This window comes from Coffea arabica, chromosome 4e (genome assembly GCF_036785885.1).
Source record: "Coffea arabica cultivar ET-39 chromosome 4e, Coffea Arabica ET-39 HiFi, whole genome shotgun sequence".
Taxonomy (NCBI): domain Eukaryota; kingdom Viridiplantae; phylum Streptophyta; class Magnoliopsida; order Gentianales; family Rubiaceae; genus Coffea; species Coffea arabica.
In genome coordinates this window covers 4039794-4053737 of record NC_092317.1, presented here as the reverse complement: position 1 = coordinate 4053737, position 13944 = coordinate 4039794, and the positions used below count along the sequence as shown (strand labels likewise).

At 35.6% G+C, this 13944-nt stretch overlaps 1 protein-coding gene across 4 annotated transcripts; it reads right to left on the bottom strand.

The window, feature by feature from the left end:
• Positions 1 to 4097: 4097 nt before the first annotated feature.
• On the bottom strand, positions 4098 to 12134 carry LOC113741713 (uncharacterized). 4 transcript variants are annotated; one of them, XM_072047248.1, is made up of 22 exons: positions 12021 to 12134; positions 11342 to 11434; positions 11081 to 11248; positions 9750 to 10004; positions 8681 to 8805; positions 8395 to 8436; positions 8228 to 8309; positions 8079 to 8147; positions 7827 to 7997; positions 7677 to 7742; positions 6909 to 6977; positions 6641 to 6802; positions 6489 to 6547; positions 6138 to 6308; positions 5706 to 5818; positions 5495 to 5589; positions 5372 to 5413; positions 5087 to 5221; positions 4959 to 5007; positions 4839 to 4888; positions 4459 to 4520; positions 4098 to 4369 (listed from the first exon to the last, which is right to left on the bottom strand). In XM_072047248.1, the coding sequence occupies exons 3-22, from the start codon at positions 11237 to 11239 to the stop codon at positions 4306 to 4308; spliced, it is 2040 nt and encodes a 679-aa protein (XP_071903349.1). In that variant the 5' UTR covers positions 11240 to 11248; positions 11342 to 11434; positions 12021 to 12134; the 3' UTR covers positions 4098 to 4305. The 4 variants fall into 4 exon arrangements, with proteins under 4 accessions (XP_071903349.1, XP_071903350.1, XP_071903348.1 ...); XM_072047249.1 differs by having other exon boundaries at positions 11342 to 11444; positions 12021 to 12041; XM_072047247.1 differs by lacking the exon at positions 12021 to 12134 and adding an exon at positions 11515 to 11995 and having other exon boundaries at positions 11342 to 11444.
• Positions 12135 to 13944: the final 1810 nt, after the last annotated feature.

Sequence of the window (13944 nt, the reverse complement as noted above, 5' to 3'; positions counted from 1 at the left end):
CTATCCTCGTCCCGCTTTACAAATTAATTTACTTAATTGAGAATAGAAGAGAGGACAAAGAAAAGAGAGTTAGTTGTGCAATTAGTATGTGCTTCCAAGAGATTTTGTGATACATTAATTGGGGGGTTGGTATGTGCAGTGAATCATATACACTCTACCGTTGCTATTATATGATTACAATCTATTTTTATTTTACTTGTTTAGACTCTGGTCCCGGTTTAGGTATATGGATCATACATGATCTAGACTCAAAGGTCAATTCAAATCCAAATCAAGATCAACATGGATTATACATTCCCTCTCCACTTTCAAGTTTCAAGTCCATCATAATTCACGTAATTTTCAATATTAAAACCATGTTTGATAACTCAATTTAATACTATTTACATATTATACGTCCAGACATTTTTTGTAACAAAAAATAGGACTTGATTAATTAATTGGTTCTCTATTGTTTAACAGAACTTGCTCAATACAATAATTGATAAATTGTTCACTTATTACTTAATACAAAATACTATCAAATGTTAAGATTTCAATACTTAATAATTGAATAAATTAGCGGATTTAAATATCAAGTTTCAAACTTCAGTTTTATTAGTGCTGTTAAACGAACCAAGCTGCTCGTTAGCTTGGTTCATTTAGGCTCTTTTCTGTTCGATAACTGTTCCTTCGAAATTTTATATGAGTCAAGTTCGAACAAACATTTTGGCTCGACAAGTAATCGAATGAATACAAGGCCTAGTTGTCATTTCACAAAATTTAGGGTTAGTATTGTATTCCTAATTCCTATTACAGGCTTTTCAGCCTCTGTTAGTCCCGTACATGTGTTGCTCAAACGTCTCCAGAGTTTGGATTCGAATATCTCGAGCCTGTTCGCAAATGACTCGTTTATGTTAAATGAGTCGAATTCGAATTCGAACTCGAACTCGAACTCGAATTAGGATTTTGCTTAACGAGCCGAACACGAACACTGATTTGAAACTTGAACATTATCGAACGAACACGAGATTTATTTGAGTAGTTTAACAAACAGTATTTAAACACGAGATATTCGACTTATTTACGCCTCTAAATTTTATTAAACGCACCCTAAATCTGCTAAAACAAGACCGCTTTAGCCGCAGCTTCTGGCGAATTTGCAGCAATTATTACTCACATCGGTGATTGTTCAACTTTTCATGGACAACGGGCAAAGCTTTTCATAGGTTATTTTTAATGTTAGAAAAAGGCAAAATGATAGACTTTAATTCATCCAGGGATCATAGGTTCCGGCGGCTTCACCAGATTGAACCTAATTTATTAATGGTTTTAGTTTTCTGGCATTTTCGATTTTGTTTTCAGACCATCTAATGCGACAGAGATTGAATCTTTATTCAATCCATCCAACTGGCAAATGAAACTCTGAAAACATAATTGTTGTTTGTCAGGAAGCCACGATAGTATTAAGCTAGATATCAAAGCTAGATCACAAGATCCACAACCTTTGGTTCCTTTTTCTACAGACAACATTAATAAAAAATCAGGCTCAAGACCGAACGTAAAACCAATTTAGTATCATACTCCCTCCGTCCCACTTTGATAGTCCTGATTATTTTTTCACACAGTTTAAAAAAAAAGTAGTTAACTTTATTGGAACAATCAATTTAGGTAGCTATTTTCCTAAAATACCCTCACATTAATTAGAGTATAATTTTATGGGAACTTGAATTGATAGTAAAAAAAGAATCAACTCTCATTAAATGGGGTAGGTTTATAGTAACAACAACTTACATTGAATAAGGGTATTTTAAGAAAATTAAAATACAACTACATTCTTCAATTGAAAACTGGACTACAATTTGGGATAGACGAAAAAGGAAAACAGGACTATCAAAGTGGGACGGAAGGAGTATCACCTTTCATCGTTCCGGAAACTAATGACTATTATCGTTGGATTAGCCGCCCTTGTCAAAAGTAGCCTGTAGGCTCTGTACTCGAACATTTGCTGTCCAGCATTCAAATTATCAAGGTACAATAAATTAAACTTCGAAGTGAGCTAAAGAATTGGACATCCACCTACCTTTGATTTTTTCGACCTCAATTCTCTAACGTAGAAGAGTCTATAATCAGCTACCACGTTATTAAGCCTGCAGCTACCTTGATAGTTCTCCCTTCTTAGATGCATTGTGCTTGTATCTTCTTACAAAGCTATAAAAGACCTTTTTTGTTTAAATTTTTTTGTATACGTACGTACCTCCATTGTATTTGTTACTGTTCCCAAATGCAAAGGTTGAACAAGAAGTGTGGAAAGAGCCCAAGAATTTGGCAATGAGTGACTATTTAGCCTGAATCGAACATGGTTCGTTGTGTTTAAAACAAGTTACTAACTTTATTTTTTTAAAAAAAATTATCCTTAAAAAAAAAAAGATTACCATTAGCTAAAATTTGGGATGTTAAGCCAACCCTAGTTAAGGATATCACTAGCTGCTCTCTCTTGGCTGACAATGCATGAAAGAAAAGATAAATTTGAACAAAATGACGGATTAGGCTCTCTCTTTAATATCAATGGCGGCGGATTAGGCAGCCTAAATTTGGTACAAAAGAGTATGGATTAAGGTGCAAATGAGCATCAAGATTACCATTAGAAGCCTATTCGATCAAAATTTGAGTTTGAGTTTGAAACTTAAATATCTTATAACTCAGGTAGAATGCAACTTGTTTCGATAATCGAATATCATAATTTGATACGTACGTCGCTACCAATATGTAGATGAAGATTTAAAATCAGATTATATAGTAGTACCGACAGTTAGGTGATATTCCACTTCATGTTACAAGCCCGTTCATGTTGCCATTGAATCTTATCCATTACAGATTTCTTATTGTTGCCAAGCATTCCACACAAGACAAATCCGGGCATTGTGCTTGACGTCCTTCTCTTCTATCACTATCCCGTTCCCCACTTTGTTTAAGCAAGAAAAGCTACGTAATTATGGCTTCCGCCCTCAATCCCCAAAAAAGAAAAACGGAGGTGTTTAGCACGAAATTAAACACAGGCCCAGGCCTCGTCCTAGCCTGTTAGTTTAGTTTTGATCATTACAAGCACCCAAATTAATAAATGTAGATCTTATATACATTGACAGTGAATGCGCTGTCTCACTGTTGGATCCATAACAAGTGTAAAAGTCGAATTTTAAATTCATTTGTGAATACGTGGACGATTCCGGCAACACGTCAAAAGTTCTTAATCTTCCGGTGATAGCGTATTTTCTGGAGTCTACTTACTCGATCCAGTGTACAGGTACATATACAGACAAAAGGTTGAAAAAGCACCCAAAACTCGTAAAAGTGATTTAACATTTGATGAAATAGACAGGCTCCTACAGATTTAGCTGTCTAGGTCCCTAATCCAAGGTTTAACAACCCTTTGATTTATTATTTAATGCCAGTGATGTAGCTGGCTGAACTGTTTTTATACGTGATCTGTCAACAATGCAATTGTGATTACGAGTTCATAACCATGTCACTCTTATTTTTGATGGAAGAAAAATGTACCCGCCTGCATTTTTCTGAGTGAATTCCAATTTGCATAGAGCAAAGGCCTTGCGTGCTCAGATGAATGACACCTTGTATCAATTTGTAATTAATTAGCATACTCATGATCTCATGGGTGATTGATGATGCATCGGACACACCAAGGCTTTTAGAAAGGCAAGTTGACAATCTGATTTTTTTTTCATTTTTCTTGAAATGGACAGCTTAAACTTTGATCAGCGAGGAAAGATTAGTTGCCAAATCTCTTTGCTCCGCTACTCTCGGTACGGGTTCTATACATAATCAATCATCAGGTATCAACTGAGGCCAAAATCTAATTTCTAACTTAGCAACATAAATAAAGAAACCAAACAGGTAATAAAGTATAAGGAGGACCAGCCTAAGTCCATCATCAATCAACCAATGGTGGGAATTTAGGATTGGAGTGTGTGCTTCAAGACATATAGGCAGCTGCAGTAGGCTTGCGACGGTGGGAACACAGGATTGAAATTTGTTCTGATTGGCTTCTTTACCAGGAAAGTTCCCGTGTTGGCTAATTTTAAGGAGAAAAGAAATTAGCATGAGTCTACTCCATACGATCGTGACTAGATATCACAAAGTTTAATGAAAAGCTCATTATGCACAAAGCCGATTTCAGGCTCAGAATTGGCACGAATTGGTAATCTATAGTAATATGTTAACCTACTTAAGAGACCAACTGTACAAACACCAACCTAATTTTGACTACTCTTTCGAACATAAACCTCATTGTATTGCTCTTCAAGCATATCAAAATTCAGCCTGTGCATTTTCTGTTTTGCATTTTTGAAGCTCTTCTTGGGCAGATATGAGCCTACATAAAGGAAATGAAGTGCAAAGCAATTAGAATTTGGTTTTAACACAAGTTAGCATGATGCCTTGTATGCATGTCATCACAAGTACCTCCACTGCAGATCAGTTACTTCACGTAGTAATTCCTTCTCCCGATCATGAGCTGCCTCCATCTAGTCCAAAGGGGAAAAAATGGTTAGCTTAAACTTTGAAAAATCAACCTCAAAAGACTAGTTTAAACAACACAATTCACGAAGGCAAGCTCCTTGGTACTTGACTAGTCAAAACTATCAAGTCTAATATCCTCAAAACTCATCTCTATACGCAAGAACTTGGGTTTGAAATTAAGATTTCATGACTTGAAAAAGTGATAAAATAAAGTTTTCATGCAACTACTACAACACTTAAGTGCCACATGAAGAGGAAAATCACACAAAACAAGCCAAATTCTTATATCACACAACTTCCAAGAAGTGTAAATAGTTACGTACCAAAGATTTCTCTGTCATAGCTGCATTTGCCGATGCACATGCTCCATCCACTGCATAATAGTGAATTATGTAAGAAAGTCAAAATGAGCAAAACAATTCAATTTAATCGACATCACCTACCTGTACTATCCCCAGTAGAGAGTAGCTTCATCAGACTCAGTATACTCTCCTGTTGAGATCAATATAAATGTCACAAGCTATAAGCAAAATGATACCGCTAAAAGGTGATATGTAAACTCAATCCATACCCTTTGGACAATATTTGTTTGCAAAACTGATTGCAGCATTGAATGAAAGGATTGGTTAGGAAGATTAGGAGGTATAGCAACCGCAGCCTCACTTAGAGTAACTGGTATAGATGTACCAGGCTGTGGTGAAATGACCTGCATTATCCGTAATGCTATTTAAAAAAACTTTATAATGACAATTGACAAAGTAGCAATCATGCAATTGCTGTACTTAGGGATGCAATTGCACAAGACATCTAATGAACAGAATATTGTTTTTTTTATGCATCACCTAAAAAAGCTCACCTGCATGCTCTGACTTTTCTGAAGAATTGGAGAAGGGGAAACCTGAAAAAAGAAAAAAGAAAATTTCTAAAGTACGTTCAGACATTATTGCGGGATGTTAAACGTTAAGACAATGGAAATCACCTTTTCAAAGTCGACGTTCTCGGAAGTAACCTTAAAACGGCCTTTTTGCTGAACAACAGGGCATTTTGCTTTTTCATCTAGTTCGTCACTATTTACTGCTCAAAAAGTGTGTTTTATGTAAAAGATTATTATCTTTTGACAGCTATAGAAATCAAGAAACAAGATCGCAATGCATTTAAACAAAAAAGATGTAAAACTAGCAAAATCTTGCCTGATGTTTTGGAAGCCTTAGAACTTGTCTCAGAAGGCACATCATTTACTGCTTGATGAGGAAGATCAACATTGTAATTTGATGTGCTTTGTGGCTGACTTTGAAAACTATCACTGCATATTTTTAAAATAAATAAATAAAAACATGTTCTAAAAGGAGAAATTAATAAACTTAAAAAAAAAATCACCAAACATGCATGTACACATCAAGATGCTATCAATGTAGCAAGGAAAGTTCCTAGAAAAATGATTATGGATGAAGAAATGGTCATTAAAGCACAAAAATCTTCAAATTTTGTAAGAGGATTTTCTTGGGAATGCTTAACTATCATGAATCATAAAAATTGGATAAGTTTAGAAAAATTCTTATCCCTTATTCATTAAAACCATAATTTAGCAAATGGTCCAATCCACTGTACAAAAGTGAATTTACCTCTGATGAGAATATGGCATGAAATTCTCTGCTAATTTTCCATTGGTCTCTGGATGTGGTCTTATGGAAGAATTAGTTTCTGCATGATACTCAATCTGGGGGATAGAGTTCTGGTGCTCATGGACTGAATTGAAACAGCTTGCATCATCATCAGATTTCTCGCTTTTAGCTCTGCAAATTATATTGAATTAGCGAACCCCTAAAAGACTAAAATGTATGAGATCCAAGTTCTTTAGTAACGCGCCCAATATGCATTAAAACCAAATATGAGCTCATAAATTATGATTGAGTAAAATGCATGCACCAATGTGATTAAAACAATGAATCAAACTTTGATGTAGGATCACATACATATTATAGACCACGGTAGAATCAGCTGACGAAGGATGAGTAATCAGATTATTGTCATCCTGAGAAGCGACAAGACATTAGGTCATCAAGAAGAGCAGCTCTCATAGTGTTACATACTAGTAGAACACATTGTAAAAACCAAAATGACCTACAGGATCTGAATATTGACTTGCAAATGACGATTGACGCTGTAGTGCAAATTGACTGGCTGAAGACAATTGACGTTGAAATTGTTTTCCATGTATATCAAGACTTGAGAGTGAATTCGTACTCCCTTTCTGGTCTTTCTCAACAATAATGTCCTCATCTTGGATCTGAGATAAAGAATAAATTAGATAAAAAGAATAGCATCAAATCCTAAAACCAAGAATACAATATTTCTAAAAATATATATATACTAGACAAAGTTATTTATTATACCAGGGAAGCCTGAGCCTTCATGTCTTCAAGATCAAAATTCCAACCACTGATGCCACGTTTATACTCATTCTGCAGACATTTGAAAACAAATTAAGTAGTGCAAGAACCAAATAAATTGAGACAATTGACAATGTAATAATTCTAGTACAGGTTTTAGCAATATCCTAAGAGATCACAACCATCATGGGAGTACCAAACATCAACTCTTAAGCAGCTTCACTTCCTAGGTAAATTAGATAATAAAACAATTGCTAAACAATTGGGCATATTACCAAAATCCTAAATTTCCTTCAAAAGAGTAAAACTTGACACTCCAAACATACTCTTGCAAGGGATATACATCGGATCAATAACTAGACACGTAAATTGTCAAAAAGGATTATAAAACCTCAATATCAACTGTCATAGGAACAATCCATGCAACTAGATCATTTGAAAAATGACTCGAGTACAATTGTCTACGTTCTTGGAAGAAAAGAAGTTTGGAGCATGACGCACATTTTGATTCACGTTAATCAATTGCTCATATTAGTTCACATGTTAATACACTAATAGCCACAAAGGATGATTGTCATGACCATAGATACAGTCACTATCAATTGGGTACCCAAAATTTACATGTAAGTGCCTATCCTACATAGGCATGTTTAACCAATATCAATATTTATTGTTCACCATAATTCTCAATAATCTTGCAGAGGATGCAACCAAAAAAAAAAAGTAAAAATTATTAGTTCCCTCGAAACAGTGCCTATTGAAGAATCAAACCTGTGACATTTCTTCTTTTTGCCCATCTGGTATTTTCTTTTGTGCTAGCATATCTTCCTCCTTTCTCTGTGGTTGACATAAAATACTGTCAACAAAAATAACCATGAAAATGAAAACTAGTGCTTGTATCAAAAGCCATACTTCACTAACCTTAAGTGCTTGAAGTCGGTCACCCAGAGCAGGAAGACCATCCAAGAGCGTTCTTGATATATAATCATTTGACCTTCCTTGCTTGAAAAAGGGATGTTTTAATAATTTCTTTGCCGAAGGCCGTTTGGAAGGGTCTTTTACCAGGCAACTAGCAATCATTTGCTTAAAGGACTATAATAGGAAAAAGGCCCAACAACATCTCAGAATACAATCATAATGGAAAAAAAAACATCATATTTGTCAATAGCATACCTTTGAGAACTTTTTGTCTCTCTCATAGTCAAGACCAGGAGGTGCATTTTGCAAGGTCATAAGCAAAACCTATAAGATGAGATCCTGCTCAAACTAACAATTTTTTGATTGTGTCAAACATAAAAAGCATGTCACTTGAAGATGCACACCTTCATTGGGGGATATTTTGAAAAAGGAGCATGGCCATGGGCAAGCTCCAAAGCAGTTATACCAAATGACCAAATATCAGCTCTTCAAGATAAACAAACCCAAATTAAATACATAGAATTTATATCTTAAATCCAAATTTACAAAGTGAGACAAGATTTAGACATACTTGAAGTCATAACCATGCAATTGCATAACCTCAGGCGCCATCCTGTAAGAAAATGGACACACGACAGAAAGAAAAGTGATAAGAAAATGAACATAAGCTTGAATCATAAAAAACTGGTTAAGATGATATAGTAGACTAACTTAATGTACTTATGCATGGGTATGAATCAGCTTTTGAATTATAAAGGTATTAACAAGAAATCCTCCAACGTAGTCATTCAAACAAACAAAATAACATTGAGAAAGTGCTAAAATGTGAAAAAGTAGTCTCTTGCTATGGAACATACCAACAAGGAGTTCCAACAAATGTATTCCTCGTGCGCTGCCTATCACCTGAATCAAACAAGCAAGCAGAAACACCAAAATCTCCCAATTTGATTCCACCACGAGAGTCGATGAGAATATTTCCAGCCTAAGAGTGCAAAAAAAAAGGGTAATGAAAATGATGATGGATCTAAATTGAGTACTTTCAAAAAAGCTGTCGCATTAACAACAAGATACAGTTTAAGTGTCTTAAATATTGCCATCAATGAATTTCCAAAGCCATGCTCTACCATCTCATCGATTAGGATTAGCACTCCTCTTTTAATGCATAAAGCTGTCGCATTAACAACAAGATACAGTTTAAGTGTCTTAAATATTGCCATCAACGAATTTCCAAAGCCATGCTCTACCATCTCATCAATTAGGATTAGCTCCTCTCTTTTAATGCATATGCCTATTTGATCTTAAAAGTTATCAAAAGCATGAAACTCAACATGCTTCCAATTGGACAAAATTATTCATCCTGCTTGTATCGAAGCTTTCTTTCAGTTTTTATTAAACAAGAGATGCCTTAGCTAGGCATTTTCTACCGGGAATGGTAACATGCAGCTTTATGTTTTCTTCACTTAATCTGTAGTATAAGCATTATACATAGCTAAGAAACATTAAGGCCTCCCAAAAGTCTTTTCTACCTCACATGCAGGTTCATCTATTAAACATTACTACCTAGTGGAAAAGCTCAAGTTTATTCTTAGAATATTTTACATACTTACACTGTAATACTTTTTCATATTCATGGTTGATTTTTTGGACAAGTCTACTATATGCGCATATACCAAGTGGTAATGAAGATTGAACTAAAATTTCGTGCCTGTGTTGTTAAACTATGAAGTAACAAGAAGTTGCCCACAACTTGTAACTAGGTACACTTGTGTATTTAAACACACAATTGCCGTATTGCACAACACATGCTGTTGCATGTCATTATAAATATGATAAGCTGTTGATTGAAAGCAAAAATAATATGTAATGAAGATTGAAATCAAGACTATTTTGCATACAATTTGCTCAAAAAGTTCAACGGCAACTTACTTTAACATCTCGATGAATGTGGCCATGACTGTGAAGATACTCTAATCCCTTTAGTACATCACGTAATATGGTTGCAATAACTGTCTCCTCAAAGCCATCTGGATGTACAGCCTTGAGTATGTGAAGACAAGAACCCCCAGCCATATAAGGCATGACCACCCATAGGGTATGATCACTCACAAACGAACAATGCGATTTTAGAACATTTGGATGATCAACCAGGACCATTGTTTGGGCTTCTCGAGAAATGTTATTCTACGTAGAGTCAAATTATGTAAGTTTGTCAAATTATCCAATATACAACCATGGTTATAATGAAATAACATAACATAGTTTTCCAAACAACAATTTTCAATTGCCAAACAAACAAAAAGCTATATATTGATGAATATGTTGGTAGTCTATATGTCTATAATTCATTTGATATCAATCATAAAATCTGTTCCATCACTTATATAATACCAACATTTGATAAAACTAACAAGTTTATTTCAAAATTGCAACTTAAAAGTTGGAAAAAAAAACACATATCCAGTGAAACTACTCTGTTTTCATTTCTTATTCATATAAAACTAATTTAACAACAACCATGAAAACAAGGGAAAAGAGCACAAACAGAGCTCCAAATAATCAAAGCTTCAAGGACTCCAGCTTTTGTGCAAACAGTAGATAGTAATGACGATAACTGGTCAATATTCAGTAACTTTTCCACGTTGCATTCAAACAATCCAACGTCTAATGAATTAAAATATACTTACCTTCTGTGTATCATACTAAGTAATAGGCTAGACGACAAAAAAATGCGCTTCTTCAGATTTATTTGTTTTGTCCCTCACATCTTTGCCGGCGATCTCTTTTAAAAACCTTATCAATTTAAACACTCTTAAGATCTGATTTCGCACTCGTTTCGACATAAGAGGCGATCACTAGACCCAATAATATAAAAACCCACAGAATTAAAAAAAAAACTCCAATTTACTTTCTGTTTCCGTTAAAACGATAAAAAAAAAAAAAAAAAAAAAAGTACGCACGCCAGCATAATGACAGTTGACGATGAATCAAGCCCACATGCAACAACAACAGAGTCACCATATTAACACGAAGCAAAAATGACTCGAAAATACGCAAACACACACACACATATATATATACATATAAAAAAATTAATCGTATATATACTGTCAGTATATATACACTGTCATCATACGATGCATGTGCAAAATTTGCTCATATGTCACACTAACAATATATATATAATTTACTCATAAAAGAAGGCCATGAAATTATTTAAGCAAAAAGTAAAAAACGCAGAGGCAAGAAGGGAGAGTTACCAGATCAACGTTATCGCGTTCGAAATCGAGAATTTTGATGGCGACAATCTCATTGTACGGAATACAAAGCGCCCGATGAACAGAAGCGCTTACGCCTGTCCCGACCTCCTCGTACAGGGTATAATGCTCCGCACCGATTGGATACTTCTTCTTCTCCATTGTTTCCTCCTGTTTTTTCCTCCTCTATTAGCAACTGTATTTGTAGAATCAACGTTTTATAAAATTAAAAAAAAAAAAAAAAAACTTAGATTACTCTGGTACCAAAAAAATTTGCAGCTAGCTAGACGGTGATCTGCAGATCCGAGTCCTAAACAAAATTGTCCAAGCCAAGCCAGCAGCAGCCCGATTCCAATTCTGTCTCCAACTAATTGAATGAATTTCACTTTCACGCCCAAAGTCAAAGTCAAAAACGAAAAAATACAATTAAAATAAACCTTTTATACTTGCAAGCAACTTAGAAGTCAGGTTATTTGTATCTAGAGAAGATATCGGAGAAGGGCCAAAAAAAAAAAGCAAAAGCAAAAGGTGAGAGTAGCAGTAGGGCAGGACGGGGACATTGAATGATGATGACAAACCAGATTGTTCTCTCTTTCTCGTGAGCAGAGAGAAAAGGAAAGAAAAAAAGCAGTACGTAGAGAGAGGAAACGAGAAAACGCGGTTAAATCGGGACGCCGCTCAAACTGAAAGTAAAGTACTCCAAAGAAAAGAGGAGTTTGCATGCAGAAATCCCGCCACCTGTTCTGTCACAATTAGCAGTTGTACATTTGGTTAAGAGTTCTAGATTTGGTTTGATGGTTGATATATCACCAAACTCTAACTCTAGCAGTATGATAAAAGTATGACAAGTACGAGGAGTGCAAGTGCATCTGAGATTCCGTTAATGACGCGAGAGAGTTGGACAAGAAATTTGGATATTCCGCCCCACCGAATTGAATCTTACCTCAAAAAAATCTTAACGGGCTACTGACCAGGTTCTGTTGCACGGCCGAGCAACACGTATGGTTTACTTCCCAGCACTAAAAATAGAGTAAGACGGAGTCACCGAACTGGGTTGACCTGCTTCACCGCAGGTCCAATGTTTCAGTTAAAGTTGCGAAATCCTTATCAAAATTTTGCCCAAGCTTAAATAAGCCCCAGATAGGCCTCGGCCAATCTACTCACATAAAAGTTACGAAGTAATTGTGCTCGTATTGATTCTAAAAAAGTACTTGTGTGGATCATTCCACCTGTGGATTTTTAGATTATCGAGTAATTAGTCAGTATTGCCACATAATTTATATTAATTATATGATACACTACGATGATGTTATAATGATGACTAAGAAAATTGTTTATCGGGCAAATATGATAATCTATTGCTAAAAAGTCTCCTACTTTTTATGCGGTTTCCATACTACTGTAAACACATAACGCAAACTAAAAAAAAAAAAGGAACGTTTTTTATGTTGGGCTGGCCTGCATTCAACCAAAGTGCCCTTTGTTCATATGTTGTGGGCTCGAACTTATTGAAGCCCGATTAACGAGCCCAATCAGCAATCTTACTCTCCGAACACTAGGGAGTCATGAAAGGATGTTTGCTATGACTGTCATCGTTTTTCATGCAAGTTTCAACAAAAAAAAACCACATAAAACGAGAATGGCGATAAAGCACCACAAATATTGAGCCTTTTCAAAGTTGAAAGTACGCGGCTCGGTGTAATAAATCACAGCACAAGCCACTGAGACCCTATGAAGGGCTAGATTTATGGTGTTATATGATTGGAACTGAGGCACCACGGGATTAATGTTCTTGATGCAGTCCTCTATAGGTCTTGTGGACTGTTCTTCATCAAACAACGTGGTCCTGATATCATTCTTGCTGATGGCAAGCGAAGCTTCCTCGTATTCATTTAATACTACGTCATAACCCTCTTCGCAGATTGTAAGAAGGTCTGCTACCTCTTTAGTTGCCCTGGCTTTCGCCCGCTTCACAGCAACTAGTGTGTTGGTGACATTTACTATCACCAGCCTGATCGATATTTCGACCAAAGTGCGAGCATCTGTTGATGGGCTATGCAGATTTTGTTGTAACACGTCCCTGCAGAATTGTGTGTCTGGTGTTCGGTTACAGATTTTGACGATCAATTGAAAAGTAGGACCATCGGGTGTGACACTCAAGGATGGTTGAATGGGAAGGGTTAGGAGGAGCAGGATTTTGGGTAAGCAATATTGAACGTGAGATGGAAAAGAAGACATTTTTTTTATTGGCCCCAGGTTTTGATTATGAAAGAGATTTTGAGAGAAGATGCAATCTTGATATTTATAGTTTTTGTTTGGACATTGGACATAATGGTTAATTCGATGATATTATGAATTCTTTTACCTTCAAAATGGAAACTGGGCAGGTTTATATGGTACTAACTTTGGTTCGTAAATTCGTGAATGCACGAAGCCAGATTTAGTCTCTTGTATCCATGAATGTATACTTGGAAGGATCAAATGCAATGAAACTTTACAAACAGTAGTCAAAGGTTCAGATTAATTCCAGAACCTAGAAGAGTGTTTGCATAACAAATTAAGTATGAAACACATATACTAATTAACGAAATACAAAAAAAAAAATTGCTTTTTACCCGAATCAGTATTAAAGTTTTAGATCAAAGAAGTATCAAGACTTCTTTTGAACACTTCTGTATCCTATTCCAGTGTCCGCTATATAGGAGTATCGAACGATTCGCAATGGTGAAAGTCCAAGCCTTTTTTTAAAAAAAAAAAAAATTTCCAGGCTCGATGGATAATTGCTGTGAGAATGGGAAACTTTCCTAAAGAATTTACTGCCTTGTATCTCCACGAATGAAGCTTGTATCAGATGAAACATCACCGCT